Source organism: Coregonus lavaretus, assembly GCF_964263955.1.
Source record: "Coregonus lavaretus genome assembly, chromosome: 40".
Taxonomy (NCBI): domain Eukaryota; kingdom Metazoa; phylum Chordata; class Actinopteri; order Salmoniformes; family Salmonidae; genus Coregonus; species Coregonus lavaretus.
The window spans coordinates 8,448,312-8,471,856 of NC_140027.1; the positions used below are offsets into that span (position 1 = coordinate 8,448,312).

Here is a 23,545-nt window from a genome sequence, read left to right on the forward strand (position 1 = left end):
TCCCACTAAGCGCAAACCAGATGGGATGGCATATCGCTGCAGAATGCTGTGGTAGCCATGCTGGTTAAGGGTGCCTTGAATTCTAAATAAATCACAGACAGTGTCACCAGCAAAGCACCCCCACATCATCACACCTCCTCCATGCTTCACGGTGAGAACCACAAATGCGGAGATCATCCGTTCACCTACTCTGCGTCTCACAAAGACACGGAGGATGGAACCAGAAATCTAACATTTGGACTCATCAGACCAAAGGACAGATTTTCACCGGTCTAATGTCCTTTGCTCGTGTTTCCTGGCCCAAGCAAGTCTCTTCTTCTTATTGGTGTCCTTTAGTAGTGGTTTCTTTGCAGCAATTCGACCATGAAGGCCTGATTCATGCAGTCTCCTCTGAACAATTGATGTTGAGATGTGTCTGTTACTTGAACTCTGTGAAGCATTTATTTGGGCTGCAATTTCTGACGCTGGTAACTCTAATGAACTTATCTTCTGCAGCAGAGGTAACTCTGGGTCTTCCTTTCCTGTGGCGGTCCTCATGAGAGCCACTTTCATCATAACGCTTGATGGTTTTTGCGACTGCACTTGAAGAAACTTTCAAAGTTCTTGACATTTTCCAGATTGACTGATCTTCATGTCTTAAAATAATGATGGACTGTCGTTTCTCTTTGCTTATTTGAGCTGTTCTTGCCATAATATGGACTTGGTATTTTACCAGATAGAGCTATCTTCTGTATACCTTGTCACAACACAACTGATTGGCTCAAATGCATTAAAGAAGGAAATTAATTCCACAAATGTACTTCTAATAAGGCACACCTGTTAATTGAAATGCATTACAGGTGACTACCTCGTGAAGCTGAGAGAATGCTAAGAGTGTGCAAAGCTGTCATCAAGGTAAAGCATGGCTATTTGAAGAATCTCAAATATAAAATATATTTTGATTTGTTTAACACTTTTTTGGTTACTACATGATTCCATATGTGTTATTTCATAGTTTTGATGTCTTCACTATTATACTACAATGTAAATAATAAACTTGAATGAGTAGATGTGTCCAGACTTTTGACTGGTACTATATATATATATATATATTAGTGCATTCGGAAAGTTTTCAGACCCCTTCCCCTTTTCCACATTGTGTTACGTTACCACATTGTGTTACGTTACAGCCTTATTCTAAAATTAATTAAATATATTTTTTTTCTCATCAATCTACACACAATACCCCATAATGACAAAGTGAAAACAGGTTTTTAATTTATTTTGAAAATGTATTTTTTTTAAAGAAAACAGAAATACCTTATTTACATAGGTATTCAGACCCTTTGCTATTAGACTCGAAATTGAGCTCATGTGCATCTTGAGATGTTTCTACAACTTGATTGGAGTCCACCTGTGGTAAATTCAATTGATTGGACATGATTTGGAAAGGCACACACCTGTCTATATGACATCCACAGTTGACAGTGGATGTCAGAGAAAAAACCAAGCCATGAGGTTGAAGGAGTTGTCTGTAGAGCTCCGAGACAGGATTGTAAGCAACAAAATGCAATTAACCCCCCTCTTACCCCAGAACAATGAGCTCTCCGTATTTGGCTGGCACTTTGGTAGAGGCTGGGGTGGTGGAGATGTTTTCCTGGTCGGGAGAGAACATTGGTGCAGCTGTCAGGGGGGAGAGTGATGAGGGGCTCTTCCACGGTGAACACTCACTCCTCTGTCTCCTTTTTCCTCAGAGTCTGCTCATCCCGCCGATCACTACTCAACCTGCAGACAAAACAGAAAAACAGCAGACGAGACATTTAGTCAGGATCAAACAGCCACGCAGAGCAGACACAACAGACATGCCAGGTGCGTCTAGAACAGCAGACGTATATTAGTCAATAAGAGACTGTGAACGAGACTAAACAAACAACAGACGCAACAACTGAGATTGCTCGGTCTCCAAAGCACATGACACACCACAACACATCGATTACTCACACTCACGTTGAGATTATCGAACAGCGTTCAACAGGTACCACAGGTGGATATTAGTCAGTAAGAGAGCGAGAGATAGACTAAACAAACAAACAGATGCAACAACCAAGATTGATGTGTCTCCAAAGACCACATGACAAACCACATTGATTACTCACTCTGTGTGACCTGTGGCGCGTATCGAACGCGACAGGTAAACTGCTATCCTGGCTTTGCTTGCTAGTCATACACTGTAACTTTCTTAAGACTTGCAGCTGAAGAAACAGACTAATACAATAATAGTAATACTGTAGAAAGCATGTTAGCTTCGGTTACATAGGACGCTAAAATGACCGGTCACACAAATCCATCAGGCGGAGAGTAAAAAGCTCAACTTCCCACAGCTAGACAGGCTCGGCACTAATCTGCAGCTTTGCTGCTACTGCAGGGAGAGTTCAGAGAGCAGGCTCTTAGCATCGTAACGACAGGGGACTTAGTGGGGTGCAAACAAAGCTAATTAGACCAGACATATGTCACACCCTTCCATTTTCAGCTGACTACCGTGGGCCATAGTTATCAATGTTGACCTTGGCTGGCTCTCTTTACGCTGTGTGCATGGCCTAGCATGAGCTTATCTTATAAGCGTCTTATAAGCAAGAATGGAGTCACACAATTTGTTTATACGTCTGACATCCAACAAATCCAAGAACTTTAGCTGAAAATGAACTCACAAATTCCAAATGGAAAATTAAATGGTGTCATCCCGCACTACAGTTGACTCCTGATAAGTGCACTTTAGCTAAACTGTTTAAAAAGTGCAATATAGTTCCTACATCATTTTTAATTGCCTCTGATAACTAACTGCATGTTCCGGTTTAGTGCAAACTGTCCCAAGCCATTGCATTTATCAGTTATCAGAGTTGACTGTAAACTGGGTAATGCCCCTGCCCTCCCTTATGTTAGTTGACGCTCTCAACCTTTGGTAACCTTTTGTACATGAGGCAGGGTGCTTCCACCCTACAGGATGAGGGGTGTACGGATAGATGGTGGGTCAGTGTCAGCTCCAGGGACTGATCTGAGCTTGAAGGCTCCCCCCGACAGCGTTGATAGTCTTTTGACCCTTACTCCACACGCTGACCCTGACCATACACTCCCACAGCCCCCAAGCCCAATCCACTCAGCTCTCAGCAGCGGTGTGCCACAGGAACAGATATGCACACAAACACACACAATCACTCCATAGCTTAAACACACTTGTACTCATTACTACAATATTACTACAATAGAGAGCCTGAGACTGTCTTTGCGAACAAACAAACACATTTAGTGTGTTTGTCCGATTTGACAAGGCTGGGAGTATTTCAATGCATGATTGGAACTGTCTATGATAGAGGGGAGAGCCACACTCAGTAGCACTGTGTGGTTGATAATGCTACTGAGTGAGAGAGATGAGAAAGGAATTAAAGGCGTTTTTAGGACAGTAGGGCCCTATAGAATCGGCGTTGCAGAGAACCCGGACGGAATCATAGAATCCAGACATTAAAACGGAATTCAACAATATTTTAAAATGTATTGAACTTAGTAGGAAATCATTAAATGTATTGAACTTATTAGAAAAGTCATTAATTTGCCCAAGATTAGGGGAGAGTGAGGTGAGTTGAGCCAAAGAGGTAAGTTGAGCCACACTTGTTTCTAGAAAACGATACACAAAATTAATAATTTGACCAAATATTTAGGAAGAGATCATCATTTCATGGAGTCTGTGAAGAAAGAAACCACATGGAAAAAGTGTTAAGCAAGTTAGGTCCAAAAAACTGATTTTCACCAAGTCAAATGAATTTATTGTGTTAGAGGTTTAATGACGCTTGTATCTAAACCAAAGTAGATACTTTTAAGATTGTTCTATGTATCAGTCGGGGTCTCTATAAGCTTCAATGTGAGTTCCTAAACCTAGCATGAAAGAGCATCCTTATAGCTGTGTGGGCTAATATGGTCAAAATGTTTGAGCCAATGGTCATGGGGTAAGTTGAGCCAATGGTTGAGCCAATGGAAAGTTGAGCAAATTTGAGCCAATGGAAAGTTGAGAAAATTGAAGTGTTTTCTTCCCAGGCATAATGCAAGGCATTATTTCTGGGATATGAGGTAACAACAGGGCCTGGCCTATGTTAAAAGTGTTTAAAAAAAGCACAAAGTGTTTGTTAGGTGTTAAGGCCGTGTTAAAAGACAAGACAAAAAAGTGATTGTGATTGTATTGAATTGTGTTTGGGAAATAAATATATACATGGTTTTAAAAAGGTAGTGGTAATATTTAATTCAGTACAAACATTTGTAGGCGGCTACCCTATAAGTTGTGCCAAGAGACCACTTTTTTGGACAAGTTTTCAAAACTGTAATGTTTACATGAATTCTGATTATTTCCAGGGGATACAGAACATCCTTAAATATATGTACATATCTTTATTAGAAAGAATACTATATTTACCTTGCCGGAGTGATGCTGAATATTTAAAAAATGGCTCAATTTACCCCATTCTTCGCTATCATACAAAAAGACATGAACAAAATGCATCAGTGATTCATATTTTCCTTCAACCTTCTGAAGAGGCAACGGCACTGGAATGTGTAGCCGTTAGCGATGATGCTAATATAATGACAACCATCTTCTGGTAGAATAATGATGAATGAGAACGTTACAGAGGCATAAACATCATACCCCCCCCAAAAAAATGCTAACCAAAAATGCTAATGGTGAGAGGTTAGCATGTCTTGGGGGTATGATATTTGTGCGTCTGTAACTTTCTCACGCATCATTACTCACGATTCATTCAAGACTATCCGTAATCATGGTAGCATCTACATTAATGTAGAAGTGTTTAGAAACATATTCTATTCTTATTTACAATAAAAATGACTCCAAAATGACATAATACATTATTTACCATTCAGTTCTATTGGGCACAAAATAATCTGAAACACAACCAAAACAAACAGCAAATGCTGTCACGAGATTGATCTAATCATTGCATGCTAGGAATATGGGCCCAAATACAAAACTTTGGATTACTTGAATACACATAAGTGAATTTGTCCCAATACTTTTGGTCGCCTAAAATGGGGGACTATGTACAAAAAGTGCTGATGAAAATGCCCTCAAATTAAAGCTGACAGTCTGCAGTTTAACCCCATTGTATCATTTCAAATCCAAAGTGCTGGAGTATAGAGCCAAAACAACAACAAATGTGTCACTGGTGTGTAAAATCTTAATAATTCATACCTGTGTAACATAAGTTAATAGGAAACACTAGCAGACCACTAGTCTCTCAAAACGGCCATTCAAAACCGAACCAGCTAGCTAGCTCAAGTGTTGGTTATGGCTTGCGAGAATAGCAGACCAGCCCGCTATCCCTAAAGCATTAATATGGACATATCTTCATTATCTTACCACTTTTGCACTATAAGTCAATCAGGGTAAAGCAGGGATTTTTCTGCCATTGATGTCTTTGGGCGAGCCGCCTATGTGTGTAGGCGGTGTAAAAATAGTATATATACATTAGATTATTTATTTATTTGTATTATACATTTTTGGGATGGAAAAACGCTTTCAGTGTAAACTTAAATTACTAAAACCAGATATAAAGGATGTAGAAAATATCATGGATCTATATATTGTTTTATAATCTTTCAGAACTAACAATCACCAAAATAAAAGCTAAATAAAATGTTATTTGTCACATGCGCCAAATACAACTGGTGTAGAATCTACCGTGAAATACTTGCTTAAGAGCCCTTCCCAACAATGCAGAGTTAAAAAATAAAAAATAAAATAGTAACACAAGAGGAATGTGATGGAAAATAAAAAATAAAATATACAAGAATGGAGCTATATACAGGGAGTACCAGTACCAGATCAATGTGTAGAGGTACGAGGTATTTGAGGTTGACACTGTATGTACATGAAGGCAGGGTAAAGTGACTAGGCATCAGGATAGATAATAATAAGAGTAAAATAAAGAACAGAGCAGCAGCAAATGATGAGTGTGTGTGTGTGTGTGTGTGTGTGTGTGTGTGTAATGTGTATGTATGTGTGTTTGTGTTGTGTCGGTCTGCGTGTGTGTGTAATGTGTGTGTGTGTGCGTATGGAGTGTACAGAATGTGAATGTGTGTTGGTTTTGGCCTCCTGTAGCTCAATTGGTAGAGCATGGTGCTTGCAACGCCAGGGTTGTCGGTTCGATTCCCATGGGGCGCCAGTATGAAAAAGGTATGCACTCACTAACTGTAAGTCGCTCTGGATAAGAGCGTCTGCTAAATGACAAAAAAATTTAAATGTTTTGTGTGGGAGTGTCAATGTAGTGTGTGTGAGTGCGTGTGTATATGGTTTGTATATATAGTCTAGTGAGTGTGCGTAGGGTCAGTGCAAGACAGAGTCAGTGCAGGTAGTTTGGTTACCCTTAATTTACTATTTAGCAGTCTGGCTATTTAGCAGTCTTATGGCTTGCGGGTAGAAGCTTCCTCGGAGCCTGTTGGTCCGAGAGCCGATGCTCCGGTGCCGTTTGCCGGATGGTAGCAGAGTGAACAGTCTATAGCTTGGCTGGCTGGAGTCTTTGGCAATTTTTCGGGCCTTCCTCTGACACCGCCTGATATAGAGGTCCTGGATGCACCACCCTCTGTAGCACTTTGGGGTCAAGGGCAGTGCATTTGCCATACCAAGCGGTGATGCAGGCAGTCAAGATGCTCTTGATGGTGCAGCTGTATAACCTTTTGAGGATCCAAGGGCCCATGCCAAATCTTTTCAGCCTGCTGAGGGGGAAGAGAAGCTGCCATGCTCTCTTCACGACTGTGCGGGTGTGTGTGGACCATGTTAGGTCCTTAGTGTCACGTCTCCTCCCGTTGCTCCCCTCCGGCGCTCTGATTCGCCGGTCTACTGAGCCACCGGTCTGAGCGCACCACCTCGGCAACACCAGAATGGAAATCCAACGCACCCTAATCACCTCCAGCGCACCTGCACCTCATCATCTCATCACCACCCCTATATAGCCCTGGACTGTTCAGTGTTGTGTTGTGTGTGATTGTTAGTGTTTTGTAGTGTACTCGCTCTTTGTTGTTCTCTTGCTCAGTGTTAAGTAAACCTTTACATTGTTGATTCCTGCGTCTGCGTCCTGCCTCTTCGTATCCTCAGTACTCGTCACAGAATCACACACCAATCACAAAGATGGATGCAGCAGGTAATCCTCCTGGAGTTTCCCAGCGCCTCGACCAGCACCAGCAGCAGATTGCCCAGCTGAACTCCGCCATGCAGGAAGTGCTCCAAACGCTGCATTAACTGACCATCGCTCTGGTTCCACCTCAGGGAGCGGCGAGTGCACCCAGTCCACCTCCTCCCGGGCTATCACCAACGTCTGGGGCATGTCCATCGGACCATGCCAGGATAGCGCTGGTGATTTCGCTACTGAAGGGAAAGGCGCTGGATTGGACCACGGCAGTCTGGGAAGGAGGTGAGGCCGCGGCGCTTCCCTACTCCCCCTTCCTCGCTTGGTTCAGGGCGGTGTTCGATCATCCCACGGAGGGAAAGGACGGGGGTGAGCAACTCCTCCGGCTACAACAGGGAGAGGGGGCCGCATGTGAGTACACCCTGAGCTTTCGCACGGTGGTGGCGTCTTCCGGCTGGAATGAGCGTGCTCTGCGCACGTCCTTCAGGAGAGGCTTACGGGAGGACATCACGACGGAACTCGCATGTCGGGACGACAAGATAGACCTTGATACCCTCATCGCTACGTCCATTTGTCTTGAAGACATGTTGAGAGACCAACGGCGTTCCCAACACCTCCCGGAGCCTCGACGCTCACCCCATCTGAGCTATGGAAGCCGCCCTGCCTCTGAGTCCTCACCCATGGAGGTGGGCAGTACCCCCTACACCACCACGGACAACAGATCTCCTGGCGGCTCCCTATCTAGGTGATATGACTCCCGTTGCCGCTCTGTGAGTGTTCCGTCATCACCTGTCACCAAACCATTGTTTTTAGTTCCCCTAACGGTGAATGGTTATTCCTTCTCTTCACTTTTCACAGCAATGATAGATTCCAGATCAGCGGAGAACCTTTTAGATAGGGAGCTGGTCTCTGAATGGGGGTTGCCCACCGTGCCACTTCCTTCTCCGCTACACGTCACCTTACTGGACAATAAACCACTTGGATCAGGCACCATTACGCACGTCACTCTCCCCATCACCATCACCATTCCCACACTACCGGAGCACCACGAGGAGCTGTCCTTCCACATCGTCACGTCACCCCTTCACCGGATCTGTGATATTGTTTTACATTTTTTAAAGTCCACTAAACCAAGGAAATTAAGTTCACCACAGTGGTCAAACCTGGCTCTCATCTGAACATTGATATTGTTCAGTATGTTGTAGTAGATTCGCTGCCTCTCTATTCTGATCGGCTGTTTAGGCTACTATGAGTTTCGCTTTCTGCCACGCCCAGTTCATTGCATTTCTGCTCGAATCGCTCATAGAAACTATCACTAAGTCTTGTTGCTGCCGTTCCAGTGCTTTCATTGTGTCGCTGATGCAGGTACGGCAGACACCCATATCCATCCCTTTCTTCTGCAGAACACGGAAGAGCACGTCAGTCCTGATCAGCTTACTTTAGTTAGCAGTAAAACAAACGTAACCGCCAAAAGGCGAAAGATGACGTGTGACGTCCATAGGCAGGAGCGAGCTCTGCCTATCCTCCTCGTGATCCTCCTGCCTATCCCATTACTTTTTTCACGCCAATACGCATGCGCATTTATTATTTCAGTGCAATGAAAATGAATAGGACATATTGACACATGAAAAGCAGCGAAGCTCTCTGCCTACCTTACGGCGTCCATTAGCTGGCAGTATTAGGTAGAAACAAGCCATGTCAATGCCTTGCATTGAGTTTGGAGTTTTGAAGGGCGGGACAAAGCCACACGGCAAGGCTGCCTTGCCTTTTCCCGGTCTCCTTACACATTTTGTACCAGATCACCGCAAATTTGGGAAGTACTAGTTCAGAAATCGATTTTATCATGCAGAAAAAACATGAAGATGACAAAATTATTATTGATAAAATGTATATTTATTTATTTTTCATTACAGTTCTTTTTTCTGCACGTCACTGCTGGATGGCATCAGGAAGGTGGGCCACATCTTGGCCCTTAGCCTGGCTCTTCTGGCTGCTGATCTACTCCTCTTCCATCTCCGAGTCCCCCACAGGGAGAGACAGTGTTCTGGCTCATGGAGGATATGGAGGACAGAGACATATATTTCCATAAACGGCTCTCCTGGAGGAAGCTGCTCCTCTCCTCTGGGGTAGGACTCTGCAGCTCAGGGCTAGATGAACGGGCCTTCTCCATGTCTCTCCACATGCTGGAGGCTCTCCTCTGCACAGGGGGTGAAGGAGGCACGATCTGCCATGGGAAGTAAGGCCAGAATGTCTCTGCTGAGTACGCCTGTATCTCATCAATGGACATCCATGGTTTCTTGGGGTAGTAGGGTTGAGAATTCCAAGAGTCAACAGGATCAGTGGTCAGGTCATCTTTGCAACTATCCATGGACAAGGTGGACATTGACACCCTCAGGTTCACCAGTCCAAGGAAGTTGTGCGTTGGTCCATCGCCAAAAGACTTGTAGTCTGATTTGGCTTCTTCTTTAGTCTGTCTCACATAGCTGATATTCTCAAAATGTTTCACATGGTCTGGTTTTGGGTGGGTGGTCTTCTTTCTTTTGCTGTAAAGGTGGGTAGAATCCACAATGTCTGTAGAGCCACCGCACATGAAAACGCTGAAGAACCACCAGAAACCTGTGCTCACACCTTTTCTCTTCATGATAAAAAATGTAAAATGAGGTTCTTGTCTTTAGAATATAGGATTTTGAATTGTGTTGCCTGGGAAACTGTCCACAAAAATGTTTGGAATGCCAGTGATATCATTCATTGTTATGATGCAATCAAATCATACCGTTCCAAATTAGAATGTTCAATGCAATGGCCTTCTGTGGGCTCTGCAATGGACAGGATATACATCTCAAAAGTGTTCATTATTCTAACCAATTAAATATTTATTGACTATCTGTTTGAGAGCTCCACTATTAATGAGCAGTGCCTCCTGATTCTACTGACTGGATCTTAATTTGATCACTCTGTTGTTGCCAAGTGTATTTGAGTTTTAAAGACGCTTTAAAAGTTTGTAATTTCCACGTAGAAATGCCAGACTTGATTTGTCCTAACAAAATTTTTATCAACCCCTACAAAAATGTCAATTAATTATCATCCCCATAATAATTCACATTTCCTGTTGCTGCAGGATTATTTTACTGCTGTAGCAAACTGGCTCAAATTAACATCCTACATCTCTACCTGTACTCCACTGTCTGCAGAAAGGAACAAAATAAACCAAACATACCTAGACATGTCCCAGGTCACAACCATTCATTCAGTTTCGCTTCTATTTATTTCAAGCCCAAAACAAGTGACCCACCCAGGCACAATTGACAAAGGAAACCCTGGTCTTAAAACATGGGCCACTAACTTCTCCACTGGTCTTCTTTGTCTGACCCTAGCCAGGATTGGAGAGGCCAATGTCGCTGGCCTTTCCGTGTCGCTCTCCCGCTAAGTGGGCCATTAGATCAATAAATAATACGAGTCTGATGACTCGGTGCCCGCCCGTGGCTGCCGGACAGAGCTGGCACAGAGCTGGCACCCGCTGAATGCCACTGTGTGTGCCAATGGGGACAGCCGACACCTCAAAGGGGCAGATAATGCCACCACTGTTGTGGGGGTGCCATGTCCACAGCTCCACCCCTTTCATTGCCAGTGCAGATAACATAAACCTGTGAAGGCGAGGTTCTGAGAAGAGAAGATGAGTGGGAATGACATACATCACCATATTTGGTTATTTTATTTAGACAACAACAAAAGACCACCAAAACAACAGAGTACACAGGTACAGTACCTTAAGAAAGTATTCATACCCCTTGACTTATTCCACATTTTGTTGTGTTACAGCCTGAATTTAAAATGCATTGTCAATTAGGATTTAACCCCTGTGTTATGGCATGCCTAAATGAGTTCAGGAGTAAAATGTTGTTTAACAAGTCACAATAAGTTGCATGGACTCACTCTGTGTGATTTTGGAATGACTACCTCATCTCTGTACCCCACACATACAAATATCTGTAAGGTCCCTCAGACGAGCAGTGAATTTCAAACACAGATTCAACCACAAAGACCAGGGAGGTTTTCCAATGCCTCGCAAAGAAGGGCACTTATTGGTAGATGGGTAAAAAAAAATAGCAGACATTGAATATCCCTTTGAGCATGGTGAAGTTATTCATTATACTTTGGATGGTGTATCAATACACCCAGTCACTAGAAAGATACAGGCGTCCTTCCTAACAGTTGCCCGAGAGGCCGCTCAGGGATTTCATCATATAATATAATAATATAATATGCCATTTAGCAGACGCTTTTATCCAAAGCGACTTACAGTCATGCGTGCATACATTTTTTTTGTGTATGGGTGGTCCCGGGGATCGAACCCACTACCTTGGCGTTACAAGTGCCGTGCTCTACCAGCTGAGCTACAGAGGACCACATCATGAGGCCAATGGTGACTTTAAAACAGTTACAGAGTTTACTGGCTGTGATAGGAGAAAACTAAGGATGGATCAACAACATTGTAGTTACTCCACAATACTAACCTAAATGACAGAGTGAAAAGAAGGAAGCCTGTAGAGAATACACATATTCCAAAACATGCATCCTGTAAAGGCACTAAAGTAAAACTGCAAAAAATGTGGCAAAGAAATTAACTTTATGTCCTGAATACAAAGCTTTATGTTTGAGGCGAATCCAACACAACACATCACTGAGTACCACTCTTAATATTTTCAAGTATGGTGGTGGCTGCATCATGTTATGGGTATGCTTGTCACCGGCAAGGACTGGGGAGTTTTTTAGGAGAAAAATAAATGGAATAGAGCTAAGCACAGGCAAAATCCTAGAGGAAAACCTGGTTCAGTCTGCTTTCAAACAGACACTGGGAGACAGATTTACCTGTCAGCAGGACAATAACCTAAAACACAAGGCCAAATATACACTGGAGTTGCTTACCAAGACGACATTGAATGTTCCTGAGAGGCCTAGTTAAAGTTTTGACTTAAATCGTCTTGAAAATCTATGGCAAGACTTGAAAATGGCTGTTTAGCAATGATCAACAACCAACTTGACAGAGCTTGAAAAATGTTTTTAAAATAATGTGCTAATTTTGTACAATCCAGGTGTACGAAGCTCTTAGAGACTTACCCAGAAAGACTTACAGCTGTAATCGCTGCCAAATATGATTCTAACATGTATTGACTCAAGGGTGTAAATACTTACGTAAATGAGACATTTCTGTATTTCATTTTCAATAAATGTGCAAAATATTCTAAAAACATGTTTTCACTTTGTCATTTTGGGGTATTGTGTGTAGATGGGTGAGAAAAAAAATATATTTAATAAATGTTGAATTCAGGCTGTAATAAAACAAAATGTGGAATAAGTCAAGGGGTATGAATACTTTCTGAAGGTACTATATGTGTGTACTCTGTTGTTCTGGTGGTCCTCTGTTGTTGTCTAAATACAATAACCAAATATGGTGATGTATGTCATTCCCACTCATCTTCTCTTCTCAGAACCTCGCCTTCACAGGTTTATGTTATCTGCACTCACTGCCAGTGTGATTCTGGCACTGGCGATAAAAGGGGTGGAGCTGTGGACATGGCACCCCACACAACAGTGGTGGCATTATCTGGCCCTTTGAGGTGTAGGCTGTCCCCATTGTGAAGTTATATCTAGGCTAAATATAAGCCTTCCACAACCATAAGACCCACTAATAATTTCATTATTTTATCAAAATAGTTTAACCTGCTTTTTTTTGCAATAATCACTGATCTGGCTTTCAAGTCTGTCTATGAAAATGCCCTTTTATGTTACAAATTTAACTAGAACCATGCATAATGCACATTCACTAATAATGACTACTTTATTGTAGAAGGCATTAGGCTATAGAAAATGAACACAGGTCTCATCAACAATCTCTCAAGCCCACGTGCTAGTGATTAGCCAGATAATCTTTATATTTCAAGTTTAGCCAACTTGAATCTATTTGCTATCTAACAAGGTTGAACAGTTGAATAATTATGAACACACCCTTCTGTCTGTCTCCACCTGTTTGAAAAGCATGTTAGCCTGTCCACTTTGTTCAGATGTTGAAATCAAGTGGCCTACCTTATTTCTCAGAAGGAGAACGAGTTGCCAATTCCTTATATAATTGTGTTTTATGCTTATTGCACATTTACAAAACACAGACTAGACAGATAGTATAACAGTCTTTGGCTAAAATGCTGCTAGCAGTATGTGGTACCCCAATGACACGCGCGACAAACTGAGCATTCATTTTCCAGAATCAATGTTCATTGATACTCTCGTTCTAGTAGTGTCTGCTCTGCGTGCAATTTGAGTAGTTGAGACATAAAATGGGTATCGTTAGAAAAGTTAACTTCTCTTCTATTACAGTAAAATAATGTCTCAATGTGTTTTGGTGTCCATATGACCGATTCTGTTGGACCAAACTTCAAACGCAAATAGCGAGTTGAAACCGCTTGTCAGAGAGGAAGACGTGATCTCTCAACTTTGTTGGCGTGAGAGGCAGGGGGAGGGGCTTGGTCTGTGTGTAAACCATAGAGGAAGAGGCGAAACGAGAGGTTTCACTCTCGCTCAAATCTGTCCAAAATAAGGCCAATGCGTTTCTATGGTCTTATTTTGGACCTAAGCTTGTCGCCTGCCTTCCCGCCCTTGGGACAACAACTCCCATTTTTAGGGCGGAGACATGCATCTAGTCATTATATACAGATATCTGGTGTACATGGGAAGGCGCACACAGCACAGAGGAGCGAAGGAGACGAGACCAAAAATACATGAGAACAAGCTGACATAAACACTAATAAAACCACAAAAAATAACAAAACCTTTATTCTTGCGATACAGGCATTTTTAATATCCCGCAAAAACATACATTAGAATTAATTCGATATACTTTATCGCCCAGATCTACCACCAAGGCAATGAGGCATAGCTCAGCTGGCTCTGTAAGTAGATCACATCAGCCTACAAATTGTATGTTGCAGCGACTATACTACTTTTAGTCAGCCGGAACTGGGAACAGTCATACACCTTTGCACCCTACAAAGACTCCCTTCGAGTAGATTTTCAATATCATTTCGAAAGACAGAGAACACACACATCTCTGACAAGATGTATTTTTAAGGTCCCAACAGGTTAGCAGATAAAAGAGAGCAGAGGCCAAGTGTTCTTGAAAAGAAACACCCTGCAATTCAGTCACATTTCTATATTCCCTGACCATGAATAAAGCCAGTTAACTACAGAGGACAGAGGCCCATTCACTGGCCTGTAACTGGATAATGGAGGAGCTTTACAACTATAGCACAGAGACCCAACCCTCTCCCAAGACAAGGAGGACGACTTTTAAAGTGACTTCACTCCTCTGCAGCAACAAGGACACTGTTGTTGCACCCCTTTCGATCCTTCCTCTCGTGACAGACGTAACAGCCTCCGGTCTGACTGGGCGGTGAATCGTTTTTTAACCGTATGACAGGGAGTCGGGGTGCGAGATTTGGTGTCAGACTAGCATCACACAGAGAAAACAAGAAACAGCTTCTGTGCATGGTGTCAGTACAGAGGGAGGCATTATACGTGGTCCGGGTAGGACATGTCACGAAAGTGGTCCTCTGTAGCTCAGCTGTGGTCCTCTGTAGCTCAGCTTGTAGAGCACGGCGCTTGTAACGCCAAGGTAGTGGGTTTGATCCCCGGGACCACCCATACACAAAAAAAATTATGCACGCATGACTGTAAGTCGCTTTGGATAAAAGCGTCTGCTAAATGGCATTTTATTATTATTAAAATAAAGAATACTAACTGCACATTCTCAAAAGCCTTGATTAGCTTAGAGAAACCTAATGATGTAATCAGTACTGTATTGTGCTTTTCACCAATGTGCAAGGAGAAGCTGGAAGATTAAAGGAGTAAAGACAGGAGTTCAAACCCTGCTAACGTTAGCGCTGGCACAATTATTGTGTAATCGTGTAATCAACAATTATGGACAATAACAGTGAACTAACAAAAATAAGGGGGGAATCAACTTTATATTCAAGTAGATATAGTTTACCCAATAGCATGATGTGGGCAAAGTTAGTAATCATTTTACGAGCAGAACAGCTCGGTCAGGAGGAGAAGCTTCACTTCCACTTCCCCTCTGTAGCTCAGTTGGTAGAGCATGGCGCTTGCAACGCCAGGGTTGTGGGTTCGATTCCCACGGGGGACCAGTATGAAAATGTATGCACTGGATAAGAGCGTCTGCTAAATGACTAAAATGTAAAAAGTGGTGAAAACCATTCGTTTTTTAAACAGGGGTGTCACTAAAGTTGTGTTGTATTTATTAGGTATGTTGTAGCTAATTTCCAAAGATGCATTATGATGCATTACAAGCTCCATTTTTTTATACAAAAATGACAATTATGACAATAACCGTGTCCATTTGCATGACAATTCATTGTTACTCAAAATTCCATAATCGTCACAGCCCTAGCTAATGTGAGTATTTGTAGATTTTAGATGTGTTGTTAAAACACAAATGTTCAATCATTTTGATGTGACATAGATGACTAAAACCACACTAAATAAAAGATTGTCTGTTCAAAAAAACGTTGGAAATTATGAGTGATTTCCTTATTGTATCAAATGTAATAGGGTTGGTTATGTTTCCACTTGACACTGCAGAAATATGTATTCAATGTTTATGTTTTCCTATTGGTTGGTTGAATTTACATAACAATAAAGTGTTATGCCATTTGTCATGCTTGCAGATAGTGAGAGATTGCAAAATAAAATTATACTATATTCTATGTTCATATTTACAATATGTATGTCCGGATGTGTGTGTATATATACAGTGAGGGAAAAAAGTATTTGATCCCCTGCTGATTTTGTACGTTTGCCCACTGACAAAGAAATGATCAGTCTATAATTTTAATGGTAGGTTTATTTGAACAGTGAGAGACAGAATAACAACAACAAAATCCAGAAAAACGCATGTCAAAAATGTTATAAATTATTTGCATTTTAATGAGGGAAATAAGTATTTGACCCCCTCTCAATCAGAAAGATTTCTGGCTCCCAGGTGTCTTTTATACAGGTAACGAGCTGAGATTAGGAGCACAATCTTAAAGGGAGTGCTCCTAATCTCAGCTTGTTACCTGTATAAAAGACACCTGTCCACAGAAGCAATCAATCAATCAGATTCCAAACTCTCCACCATGGCCAAGACCAAAGAGTTCTCCAAGGATGTCAGGGACAAGATTGTAGACCTACACAAGGCTGGAATGGGCTACAAGACAATCGCCAAGCAGCTTGGTGAGAAGGTGAAAACAGTTGGTGCGATTATTCGCAAATGGAAGAAACACAAAATAACTGTCAATCTCCCTCGGCCTGGGGCTCCATGCAAGATCTCACCTCGTGGAGTTGCAATGATCATGAGAACGGTGAGGAATCAGCCCAGAACTACACGGGAGGATCTTGTCAATGATCTCAAGGCAGCTGGGACCATAGTCACCAAGAAAACAATTGGTAACACACTACGCCGTGAAGGCCTGAAATCCTGCAGCGCCCGCAAGGTCCCCCTGCTCAAGAAAGCACATATAAATGCCTGTCTGAAGTTTGCCAATGAACATCTGAATGATTCAGAGGAGAACTGGGTGAAAGTGTTGTGGTCAGATGAGACCAAAATGGAGCTCTTTGGCATCAACTCAACTCGCCATGTTTGGAGGAGGAGGAATGCTGCCTATGACCCCAAGAACACCATCCCCACCTTCAAACATGGAGGTGGAAACATTATGCTTTTGGGTTGTTTTTCTGCTAAGGGGACAGGACAACTTCACCGCATCAAAGGGACGATGGATGGGGCCATGTACCGTCAAATCTTGGGTGAGAACCTCCTTCCCTCAGCCAGGGCATTGAAAATGGGTCGTGGATGGGTATTCCAGCATGACAATGACCCAAAACACACGGCCAAGGCAACAAAGGAGTGGCTCAAGAAGAAGCACATTAAGGTCCTGGAGTGGCCTAGCCAGTCTCCAGACCTTAATTCCATAGAAAATATGTGGAGGGAGCTGAAGGATTCGAGTTGCCAAACGTCAGCCTCGAAACCTTAATGACTTAGAGAAGATCTGCAAAGAGGAGTGGGACAAAATCCCTCCTGAGATGTGTGCAAATATGGTGGCCAACTACAAGAAACGTCTGACCTCTGTGATTGCCAACAAGGGTTTTGCCACCAAGTACTAAGTCATGTTTTGCAGAGGGGTCAAACACTTATTTCCCTCATTAAAATGCAAATCAATTTATAAAATGTTTGACATGCGTTTTTCTTGATTTTTTTGTTGTTATTCTGTCTCTCACTGTTCAAATAAACCTACCATTAAAATTATAGACTGATTATTTCTTTGTCAGTGGGCAAACGTACAAAATCAGCAGGGGATCAAATACTTTTTCCCCTCACTGTATATATACAGTGGGGAGAACAAGTATTTGATACACTGCCGATCTTTCAGGTTTTCCTACTTACAAAGCATGTAGATGTCTGTAATTTTTATCATAGGTACACTTCAACTGTGAGAGACGGAATCTAAAACAAAAATCCAGAAAATCACATTGTATGATTTTTAAGTAATTAATTTGCATTTTATTGCATGACATAAGTATTTGATACATCAGAAAAGCAGAACTTAATATTTGGTACAGAAACCTTTGTTTGCAATTACAGAGATCATACGTTTCCTGTAGGTCTTGACCAGGTTTGCACACACTGCAGCAGGGATTTTGGCCCATTCCTCCATACAGACCTTCTCCAGATCCTTCAGGTTTCGGGGCTGTTGCTGGGCAATACGGACTTTCAGCTCCCTCCAAAGATTTTCTATTGGGTTCAGGTCTGGAGACTGGCTAGGCCACTCCAGGACCTTGAGATGCTTCTTACGGAGCCACTCCTTAGTTGCCCTGGCTGTGTGTTTCGGGTCGTTGTCATGCTGGAAGACCCAGCCACGACCCATCTTCAATGCTCTTACTGAGGGAAGGAGGTTGTTGGCCAAGATCTCGCAATACATGGCCCCATCCATCCTCCCCTCAATACGGTGCAGTCGTCCTATCCTCTTTGCAGAAAAGCATCCCCAAAGAATGATGTTTCCACCTCCATGCTTCACGGTTGGGATGGTGTTCTTGGGGTTGTACTCATCCTTCTTCTTCCTCCAAACACGGCGAGTGGAGTTTAGACCAAAAAGCTATATTTTTGTCTCATCAGACCACATGACCTTCTCCCATTCCTCCTCTGGATCATCCAGATGGTCATTGGCAAACTTCAGACGGGCCTGGACATGCGCTGGCTTGAGCAGGAGGACTTTTCGTGTGCGCTTCAGGATTTTAATCCATGACGGCGTAGTGTGTTACTAATGGTATTCTTTGAGACTGTGGTCCCAGCTCTCTTCAGGTCATTGACCAGGTCCTGCCGTGTAGTTCTGGGCTGATCCCTCACCTTCCTCATGATCATTGATGCCCCACGAGGTGAGATCTTGCATGGAGCCCCAGACCGAGAGTGATTGACCGTCATCTTGAACTTCTTCCATTTTCTAATAATTGCGCCAACAGTTGTTGCCTTCTCACCAAGCTGCTTGCCTATTGTCCTGTAGCCCATCCCAGCCTTGTGCAGGTCTACAATTTTATCCCTGATGTCCTTACACAGCTCTCTGGTTTTGGCCATTGTGGAGAGGTTGGAGTCTGTTTGATTGAGTGTGTGGACAGGTGTCTTTTATACAGGTAACAAGTTCAAACAGGTGCAGTTAATACAGGTAATGAGTGGAGAACAGGAGGGCTTCTTAAAGAAAAACTAACAGGTCTGTGAGAGCTGGAATTCTTACTGGTTGGTAGGTGATCAAATACTTATGTCATGCAATAAAATGCAAATTAATTACTTAAAAATCATACAATGTGATTTTCTGGATTTTTGTTTTAGATTCCGTCTCTCACAGTTGAAGTGTACCTATGATAAAAATTACAGACCTCTACATGCTTTGTAAGTAGGAAAACCTGCAAAATCGGCAGTGTATCAAATACTTGTTCTCCCCACTGTGTATATATATATATATGTGTGTGTGTGTGTGTGTGTGTGTGTGTGTGTGTGTGTGTGTGTGTGTGTGTGTGTGTGTGTGTACGGTACCTGTTAGATATTGGGGGCATCCTGGGATGTGCTTTTGTATGTTATTGCTGTAAGAGCGAGTTAGCTAGCATGCTTGAGATGTAATGGTCGCATTAGCCCCCTGCTAATTCACAGTTATTTCCATGCTAACAGACTAATCACAAATCTACAGCCATCAACATAATGTTGTCCTGCACATCTAAGGTGCTTCCTTGTGTCTATCGTCAGGTACTTACATTTAATGTATTTTGTACTAATTTTGTCATTGTTATGATGTTTGATTACAAAATACCCAGTACATACTGTGTAAGCCTAACAATACTTTTAGAACTTTTACCGTAACCCTGTTCACAGAGGTCATAGGTGCCATGTTCCACAATCCAATAAAGAGTGTCGCTATTGGCTGTAGGTGGTCATTTCATAGGCACCCGTCTCTATAAAGAGATTATCAAGGGAGGGACAAAGTCTGATCCAAACACGGCACCTCATAAAAAGGGTTAGACTGCAGGCTAATAAGCTTATGGCTGGCTTTGAGAGAGAGAGAGAGAGAGAGAGAGAGAGAGAGAGAGAGAGAGAGAGAGAGAGAGAGAGAGAGAGAGAGAGAGAGAGAGAGAGAGAGAGAGAGAGAGAGAGAGAGAGAGAGAGAGAGAGAGAGAGAGAGAGAGAGAAGATAATTTCATACAGCCAAAGTTTCTTCTTCTTTATTAATGTCATTAACAATGGGGGGTAGAGGAGATGTCATAATGTCAGTTTAAAATGGAGTCCAACGTTGACATAACCTCTGGAGTCTGACTTTTGAGGTAGCAGATGGAGGGTGGCAGTTTACATTTCAAAGCCTTTGAATTATTCATTGAGGTAGAACACAGACTAACCTGAAAGGCAAATAAATAATTGTTTTTAGAAAAAAAAGTATACTGTGTTGTTCCTCAGAGAGTGAAGATGGTCTTCTGGAATTAAAACTAGAAAAGCTAGGCTACATCTGTCAACTACTGGTATCATCCTCACACAAGACACCGATTTAGCTATAGGTAAGGATAACGTCCATTTGCTTATGAGCAGCAATGTCACAGAGAACACATGTCATTATACTATCATACCAATTCAGGACAGAAAGTTACCACTTTTATTTGTTTTTCCCCATTCTCCAACCATCAGTCAGAAGAACGGTGAAAACTAGGGAGGTAACGATGGGCATAAAACAAGGTTCCCAAGCAAATGTGTTTTCCCTATAGAGCTGAAGCGAAATCAGCCAGGTAGACAACCTCTCCATTTTCCAAGTTCACGGAGAACAAGAAAATTAGGTTGCATCCCAAATGGCACCCTATTCGCTATATAGTGTACTACTTTTGACCTGAACCCTATGAGCCCCGGTCAAAAGTAGTGCACTACATAGGGAATAGGGGGCCATTTCGGATGCACCCTGAGAGAGATCAGAGGTGGTGGCTTGTAGGTGCCCATGAATGGACCTTTCAAACACATCCAAGTTGACCTTGATAACAGGAGAGGAATGAAGGAAGGGCGTAAGCAGAGGAAGGAATGTGGAGAGGAGAGGAGTCGATAGGACCAATTAAAATAGCCTTTGTGTCTTTCTGTCCAGTCTGGAAAAAGGGATCTTTCCAGGAATGACTTTCATTAATTGACTTTATCACAGAGGCAGATCTCCAAGTTAGACAGATTTACAGCATTCGCTGACACAAAGCTATGACAGGCAGCTGATTTATCAAGTTGGACAGAAAAAGGTTCAGGCTAGGTGGCGAGTTGATTAATGTTTTGTCTGCTCATTCACTCTCTGTTCAAAAAAGATATGTCACACAAGTTATTGCCTAAACATGAACCAACGTCATGAGAATGGTGAGCATGTAAGGGCCCTTGACAGGGAATGTAGGCTTGCATAGCATAGGCCTAAATGTGGGTCATGGCACACCCAATGTTGCTCTTGTTAATATGATATTGCCTATGAATTGCTTAGTAACTTGTAGTAGGCTATATGTAATACCCCATTAGCTACATGTTTTCAGTATGTGCCCCAGGGTTGATGTTAACTAATTGTGTTCGCTACCCTTTTGCGACTGCTGAGCCACAGAACCGTAACGTGATCATCCCAAATGGCAGGCTCTGAAAGATCCATTCATGTTCAGCCCCAGCAACCTTCGGTGACCCCACATTTGTTTTTATTCCCTAATCAAGGCATGAAACACACACCCATCCACACCCATACCAGGGGTGAGTTGGTAAGAGCATCTTATCTGGGAGATTGGAGTCGAGTAGGGAGACCGGCCTGATTAAATAAAGGAAGCAGATCCAGCCCATTTCAGGAATGGAAACTCTGGTGAGAGTGATATGATGGTGTTATTTTTAAACTCTCCGAAGCATCCACAGATGATGTAGTCCACTACTGAGGAGCATAGTCAGATGACAGTATGATGATACAAAGCCAGTTTTCTATGACAGCACAATCATGAATCAACAGTGCTTATAATAGACTAGAGGGGCAAAGGGAATTTCAAAGTATAAACAGTAGGCTACTAACAGCCCTACCATAATCAGATGACAGTTTGATACAAAGCCAGTTTCTCTTAAAATAGGCCTAAACCTATATATAACTATATATAACTGCTTTATCTTGGCCAGGTCGCAGTATATATAACTATATATAACTGCTTTATCTTGGCCAGGTCGCAGTTGTAAATGAGAACTTGTTCTCAACTGGCTTACCTGGTTAAATAAAGGTGAAATAAATAAAAAAATACAAAAATCAAAGTAAAGACAGTATATGCTACACAAAAACACAGCTCTACTATGATAGGGACAGCAATGAATATGACTGGACAGTTGAGCAAATGAGCCGAATTTGGGGGAACAAAAGAGGGACTCTCGAGGCCAGATGCTCGATCGAGATGATGCATGCAAATCAGTTTATGTTGTGTGAACAATAGCCCCCAGCTGGGCTTTCTCTGTGCGGGCCAAACCGGCTTGTCAACCACACAAGGGAAAGAGAGACCCTTCATTGTGCACAACCACTAACGTCATATACATACTTCAAAAGTGCCATAGACAATTCAAGTACACATACCTACCTCTCTCTTACTAGTTAAATAGGTAGGTAGGTTACTTGGTTTTCAATGTGTGAATGATGACAATGGGCTATAAACCAACCTCAGTTTAGGTATTTCTTACTGCTGAAATTTTTGTAATTGTTTGGTTTCTGTGCCATGAATGGACTAACTTGAAAGTGAAAAGTGATCCATTGTAGCCTAGGCCTTCTATGGGTAATAGTCGACAAAAAAAGTGTAAAAGGTGTGCAACAATTAGGCTACAATTTTATATTTGACTGATGATGACAATAACTTTGCCCTTGGTAGCCAAGCAAATTGCAGTAAAATAACATTTTAGCTACATAAAATAAAGCACATTTATTGTGTTTCAAACTCGCCTTACCTAATGATAATCAAACTCGCCTTACCTAATGATAATCCGACAGCACCATCTGGACTTTCCCGATATTCGCTCGAAATCCAATTTGAATGCTCCAACAGATAAAAACGCACACCGAAGGATGAAAGGAAAGCAATTCTGTCCGTGCTGACCTAAACACCGAATTGTCGCGTTACTTTTACAGTCACCTGCTACGTTATTAATGTTTATAACATTATTATATGCTTTCCAACTCTAGGACAATACTGGAGTGTGTAATCTATACAATCGCGTCTTTGCTCCAGTCTGCTCGTGCTCACATGAAGTTACGTCATGAGACGCGTCGAAACGTACCATGGGCCTTGTAGTTGTAGCCTAGTCTACTGGAAATACCACACACACACTCTGTCTGTCTGTCAGTGTGTGCGTGTGTGTGTGTGTGTGTGTGTGTGTGTGTGTGTGTGTGTGTGTGTGTGAGAGAGAGAGAGAGAGAGAGAGAGAGAGAGAGAGAGAGAGAGAGAGAGAGAGAGAGAGAGAGAGAGAGAGAGAGAGAGAGAGAGAGAGAGAGAGAGAGAGAGAGAGAGAACACCATTGTAAATACAACCCATATTTATGTTTCTTTATTTTCCCATTTGTACTTTAACTATTTGCACATTGTTACAACACTGTATATATACATACTATGGCATTTGAAATGTCTTTATTCTTTTTGGAACTTCTGAGTGTAATGTTTACTGTTAATATTTATTGTTTATTTCACTTTTTTTTACTATCTACTTCACTTGCTTTGGCAATGTTAACATACGTTTCCCATGACAATAAAGCCCTTAAATTGAAATTGAGAGAGAGAGAGAGA

At 42.3% G+C, this 23,545-nt stretch overlaps 1 protein-coding gene across 1 annotated transcript in view; it reads right to left on the minus strand.

Moving 5' to 3' along the window:
• LOC311113681 (E3 ubiquitin-protein ligase pellino homolog 1-like) overlaps positions 1-22,874 on the minus strand; it is a 36,461-nt gene extending 13,587 nt beyond the window's left edge. Inside the window, exons 1-2 of the mRNA XM_084156978.1 lie at positions 22,739-22,874; positions 1,569-1,764 (exon numbers count right to left, since the gene is read on the minus strand). Of these exons, the coding sequence (XP_084013104.1) occupies positions 1,569-1,654 (86 nt within the window). The 5' untranslated portion in view covers positions 1,655-1,764; positions 22,739-22,874. The remainder of the gene's footprint in view (positions 1-1,568; positions 1,765-22,738) is intronic.
• Between the last annotated feature and the right edge of the window lie 671 nt (positions 22,875-23,545).